General features: G+C 38.2%; 1 protein-coding gene across 1 annotated transcript in view; it reads left to right on the forward strand.

Moving 5' to 3' along the window:
* The window catches only part of WDR75 (WD repeat domain 75), a 41,162-nt gene extending 35,185 nt beyond the window's left edge, over positions 1-5,977 (forward strand). Inside the window, exons 20-21 of the mRNA XM_036857932.1 lie at positions 5,141-5,232; positions 5,630-5,977. Of these exons, the coding sequence (XP_036713827.1) occupies positions 5,141-5,232; positions 5,630-5,834 (297 nt within the window). The 3' untranslated portion in view covers positions 5,835-5,977. The remainder of the gene's footprint in view (positions 1-5,140; positions 5,233-5,629) is intronic.
* Positions 5,978-6,409: the final 432 nt, after the last annotated feature.

Genomic DNA, 6,409 nt, shown 5'->3' on the forward strand with positions numbered 1-6,409 from the left:
GATTCTTCCAATCCAAGAACATGGTATATCTCTCCATCTGTTTGTGTCATCTTTGATTTCTTTCATCAGTGTCTTATAGTTTTCTGAGTACAGGTCTTTTACCTCCTTAGGTAGGTTTATTCCTAGGTATTTTATGCGTTTTTGTTGCAATGGTGAATGGGATTGTTTCCTTAATTTCTCTTTCTGATCTTTCATTGTTGGTGTATAGGAATACAAGAGATTTCTGTGCATTAATTTTGTATCCTGCAGCTTTACCAGATTCATTGATTAGCTCTAGTAGTTTTCTGGTGGCATCTTTAGGATTCTCTATGTACAGTATCATGTCATCTACAGACAGTGACAGTTTTACTTCTTCTTTTCCAGTTTCGATTCCTTTTATTTCTTCTTCTTCTCTGATTGCCGTGGCTAGGACTTCCAAAACTATGTTGAATAATAGTGGTGAGAGTGGACATCCTTGTCTTGTCCTTGATCTTAAAGGAAATGCTTTCAGTTTTTCACCCTTGAGAATGATGTTTGCTGTGGGTTTGTCGTATATGCCCTTTATTATGTTGAGGTAGGTTCCCTCTATGCCCACTTTCTGGAGAGTTTTTATCATAAATGGGTGTTGAATTTTGTCAAAAGCTTTTTCTGCGTCTATTGAGATGATCATATGGTTTTTATTCTTCAATTTGTTAATATGGTGTATCACATTGGTTGACTTGCATATATTGAAGAATCCTTGCATCCCTGGGATAAATCCCACTTGATCATGGTGTATGATCCTTTTAATGTGTTGTTGAATTCTTTTGCTAGTATTTTGTTGAGGATTTTCGCATGTATATTCATCAGTGATATTGGCCTGTAATTTTCTTTTTTTGTAGTATCTTTGGTTTTGGTATCAGGGTGATGGTGGCCTCATAGAATGAGTTTGGGAGTGTTCCTTCCTCTGCAATTTTTTGGAAGAGTTTGAGAAGGATGGGTGTTAGCTCCTCTCTAAATGTTTGATAGAATTCACCTGTGAAGCCATCTGGTCCTGGACTTTTGTTTGTTGGAAGATTTTTAATCACAGTTTCAATTTCATTACTTGTGATTGGTCTGTTCATATTTTCTATTTCTTCCTGATTCAATCTTGAAAGGTTATACCTTTCTAAGAGTTTGTCCATTTCTTCCAGGTTGTCCATTTTATTGGCATAGACTTGCTTGTAGTAGTCTCTTATGATGCTTTGTATTTCTGTGGTGTCTGTTGTAACTTCTCCTTTTTCATTTCTAATTTTATTGATTTGAGTCCTCTCCCTCTTTTACTTTTTTTTTTTTTTTGTCAGCTTTGCTTGTGGTTCAAGAAATTCTGCAGAGGACAGTCACTGTGGCCCGTGACAACAGTGATGCCGTGTGTGTATATGCGAGTATAAGCAGCCCTCAGAACATGTGCTGCCATACTTGACTGCATGTTGGAATCTTGCAAGGAGTTTTTAAAAATAAGAAAAAAAAATTTTTTTTAAAAAGCCTAGGCTGCACTCTAGACCAATCAAATCAGAATCCCTGGGGTGGGACCCATGAATTGATATTTTTAAAAACTCCCTCTTTTTCTTGATGAGTCTGGCTAAAGGTTTATCAATTTTGTTTATCTTCTCGAAGAACCAGCTTTTAGTTTTATTGATCTCTGCTATTGTTTTGTTTCTGTTTCATTTATTTCTGCTCTGATCCTTATGATTTATTAGCTTCTACTAACTTTGGGTTTTGTTTGTTCTTCTTTCTCCAGTTCCTTTAGGTGTAAGGTTAGATTGTTTATTTGAGATTCTTCTTGTTTCTTGAGGTAGGCTTGTATTGCTATAAACTTCCCTCTTAGAACTGCTTTTACTGCATCCCATAGGTTTTGGATCATTGTGTTTTCATTGTCATTTATCTCTAGGTATTTTTTAATTTCCTCTTTGATTTCTTCAGTGTTCTCTTGGTAACATATTGTTTAGCCTCCATGTGTTTGCATTTTTTACGTTTTTTTGCCTGTAATTGATTTCTAATCTCATAGCATTGTGGTCGGAAAAGATGCTTGATATGATTTCAGTTTTCTTAAATTTACTGGAGCTTGATTTGTGACCCAAGATGTAATCTATCCTGGAGAATGTTCCGTGTGCACTTGAGAAGAAAGTGTAATCTGCTGTTTTAGGATGGAATGTCCTATAAATATCAATTAAATCTCTCTGGTCTATTGTGTCATTTAAAGCTTGTGTTTCCTTATTTATTTTCTGTCTGGATGATCTGTCCATTGGTGTAAGTGAGGTGTTAAAATCCCCCATTATTGTTGTGTTACTGTTGATTTCCTCTTTTATAGCTGTTAGCAGTTGCCTTCTGTATTGAGGTGCTCCTATGTTGGGTGCATATATATTTATAATTGTTATATCTTCTTCTTGGATTGATCCCTTGATCATTATGTAGTGTCCTTCTTTGTCTCTTGTAACATTCTTTATTTTAAAGTCTATTTTATCTGATAATGAGTATTGCTACTCCACATTTCTTGTGATTTCCATTTGCATGGAATATCTTTTTCCAACCCCTCACTTTCAGTCTGTATGTGTCCCTAGGTCTGAAGTGGGTCTCTTGTAGACAGCATATATATGGGTCTTGTTTTTGTATCCATTCAGCAAGCCTGTGTCTTTTGGTTGGAGCATTTAATCCATTCACTTTTAAGGTAGTTATCGGTATGTATGTTCCTATGATCATTTTCTTAATTGTTATGGGTTTGTTTCTGTAGGTCCTTTTCTTCTCTTGTGTTTCCCACTTAGAGAAGTTCCTTTAGCATTTGTTGTAGAGCTGGTTTGGTGGTGCTGAATTCTCTTAGCTTTTGCTTGGCTGTAAAACTTTTGATTTCTCCGTTGAATCTGAATGCGATGCTTGCTAGGTAGAGCCGTCTTGGTTGTAGGTTCTTCCCTTTCATCACTTTAAATATATTATGCCACTCCCTTCTGGCTTGTAGAGTTTCTGCTGAGAAATCAGCTGTTAACCTTATGGGAGTTCCCTTGTATGTTGTCATTTGTCCCTTGTTGCTTTCAATAATTTTTCTTTGTCTTTAATTTTTGTCAATTTGATTACTATGGGTCACAGTATGTTTCTCCTTGGGTGTATCCTGCCTGGGACACTCTGCGCTTCCTGGACTTGGGTGGCTATTTCCTTTCCCATGTTAGGAAAGTTTTCAACTCTGATCTCTTCAAATATTTTCTCGGGTCCTTTCTCTTCTCCTTCTGGGACCCCTATAATGCAAATGTTGTTGCGTTTAATGTTGTCCCAGAGGTCTCTTAGGCTGTCTTCATTTCTTTTCATTCTTTCTTCTTTATTCTGTTCCCTGGTAGTGAATTCCACCATTCTGTCTTCCGGGTCACTTATCCGTTCTTCTGCCTCAGTTATTCTGCTATTGATTCCTTCTAGTGTATTTTTCATTTCAATTATTGTATTGTTCATCTCTGTTTGTTTGTTCTTTAATTCTTCTAGGTGTTTGCTCTTTAGTTTTTCTAGGTCTTTGCTAAACATTTCTTGCATCTTCTCGATCTTTGCCTCCATTCTTTTTCCAAGGTCCTGGATCATATTCACTATCATTATTCTGAATTCTTTTTCTGGAAGGTTGCCTATCTCCACTTCATTTAGTTGTTTTTCTGGGGCTTTATCTTGTTCCTTCATCTGGTACATAGCCCTCTGCCTGTTCATCTTGTCTATCTTTCTGTGAATGTGGTTTTTGTTCCACAGGCTGCAGGATTGTAGTTCTTCTTGATTTTGCTGTCTGCCCTCTGGTGGATGAGGCTATCTAAGAGGCTTGTGCAAGCTTCCTGCTGGGAGGGAATGGTGGTGGGTGGAGCTGGGTGTTGCTCTGGTGGGCAGAGCTCAGTAAAACTTTAATCCACTTGACTGTTGATGGGTGGAGCTGGGTTCCCTCCCTGTTGGTTGTTTGGCCTGAGGCAACTCAACAGTGGAGCCTACCTGGGCTCTTTGGTGGGGCTAATGACTGACAGACTCTGGGAGGGCTCACACCAAGGATTACTTCCCAGAACTTCTGCTGCCAGTTTCCTTGTCCCCACAGTGAGCCACAGCCACCCTCCGCCTCTGTAGGAGACCCTCCAACACTAGCAGATAGGCCTGGTTCAGTCTCCTATGGGGTCACTGCTCCTTCCCCTGGGTCCTGATGCACACACTACTTTGTGTGTGCCCTCCAAGAGTGGAGTCTCTGTTTCCCCCAGTTCTGTCGAAGTTCTGCAATCAAATCCCACTAGCCTTCAAAGTCTGATTCTTTAGGAATTCCTCCTCCCGTTGCTGGACCCCCAGGTTGGGAAGCCTGACGTGGGGCTCAGAACCTTCACTCCAGTGGGTGGACTTCTGTGGCATAATTGTTCTCCGGTCTATGAGTCACCCACCCAGCAGTTACGGGATTTGATTTTATTGTGATTGCGCCCTTCCTACCGTCTCATTGCAGCTTCTCCTTTGTCTTTGGATGTGGGATATCTTTTTTGGTGAGTTCCAGTGTCTTCCTGTCGATGATTGTTCAGCAGTTAGTTGTGATTCTGGTGCTCTCACAAGAGGGAGTGAGCACACGTCCTTCTACTCCACCATCTTGAACCAATCCCTATACTGTGCAACTTTAATTCCCAAACTAAATGGCCTAAAACTTACAATTTCTGATTATTGTCGCCTGACATGGGTTTGGGGGAGGGGTTATTTGCATAAAAGTAGGGAGTTCTTTTTTTTAATCTATTTTTTAATTATTAATTTATTTATTTATCAGCTGTGTTGGGTCTTCGTTGTTGCGCGCGTGCTTTCTCTAGTTGCGGTGAGCGGGGGCCACTCTTCGTTGCAGTATGCGGGCTTCTCATTGAGGTGGCTTTTCTTGTTTCAGAGCACAGGCTCTAGGTGCACGGGCTTCAGTAGTTGTGGCACGCAGGCTCAGTAGTTGTGGTGCATGGGCTTAGTTGCTCTGTGGCATGTGGGATCTTCCCAGACCAGGGCTCGAACCCATGTCCCCCTGCATTGGCAGGCAGATTCTTACCCGCTGCACCACCAGGGAAGCCCCAAAAGTAGGGAGTTCTTTGGTTTGGTATTTCTGTGGGGAGAGCTTTCTGTTGATGAAAGCCTTGGCATTTCATCTTTTTAAATGAAACCCTGTTTTTCTGTTTTACTGTAGCTTCTTCACACTCCAGCCCATGTACTGCCATCTGCTTCTTTCCTGTGCTCCATGTTTGTAAATTCATTGCTGCTGTCTAAGGAGACTAAGAGGTAAGGCAGTTCATAAGATATGTTTAGATACTCTGTTTTGAGAAACAGGATGGTTTGTGTTATCCTTGATTAGAATATTCTTTCCCTGTGTTTCTCTTTATTTCAGCTTTAACCTATAGTTAAAGGATATAGGATTACTAAGTCAAATAAATAAAATTTATTGAAACTAAATATCAGAGATCTTTCGTGATAATGTTTTAAAGGTTTCAAAATTTCATATTTTATAAATTTACCTGTTCTTTTATAATCATAATTTTTAAAGTGTATTCAATAACAAGAATTTTCATTTATTTTGTTCATGATTATGTTTTTTCATAGATACCTTAAATTGGAAAGTTATTGTTTAGAAATATTTTTTAATAGTAATTGTTGTATTTTATTCTGTTATTGTTAAAAGTGCTGAAGAAATTCCTGATGATGTCAGTATGGAAGAAGAAAAAGAAAGTGTTGATTCAGATGAAGAAAATAATTTCACTGAACAGGTCCAGGATACAAATAACACAGATTTGGGAAAAGACATTATACATCAGTTGTCAAAATCTGAAGAAAAGGAACTGAGAAAATTTAGGAAAGTAGACTACAGCTGGATAACTGCTCTTTAAGCCTGGGAGAATAGGGGAGAGTTTTACACTTTTTGTGTTTTTTTGTTTTGTGGTTGTTTTTTTGTTTGTTTGTTTTTATTGTATATTGATATTCCAAAATTCTATTTTAATGTTATTTCTGTTCATAAACTGTTAAATATTAACAGGCTCTACTTTTTAAATGACTGGTAATATGAAGCTATATTTGCATCATGTTTTAGTTGCTATATGCATCATCTCATTTCACTTTTCAGCCCTATAGAGTAGCTAGATATTTTCTTCACAGGTGATATAGCAGAGCTGGGACTTGAATTTATACAGCATAAGTCCCCTTATCTGCAATTCGGAGATAGATAGATAGATATAAAAGGTCAAAAGGTTTTGTTGATGATATTAAGTTCAGAATTCATTTGGTGGCCAAATATGACCTGAACTGATATGAGGTTCTCTGTAGTCTTGTTTGATCCCTCTTAGAGTATTTATTATAGAGACATTTAGAAAAATGATTTGATTATGGTGGTATTTCACAGGCTGCACTGAGGATTTTATATAATATGAGCTGCCTGAAATCTGAAAAATTTTACATTCACATCATC

The sequence above is a fragment of the Balaenoptera musculus genome, chromosome 7 (genome assembly GCF_009873245.2).
Source record: "Balaenoptera musculus isolate JJ_BM4_2016_0621 chromosome 7, mBalMus1.pri.v3, whole genome shotgun sequence".
NCBI lineage: Eukaryota > Metazoa > Chordata > Mammalia > Artiodactyla > Balaenopteridae > Balaenoptera > Balaenoptera musculus.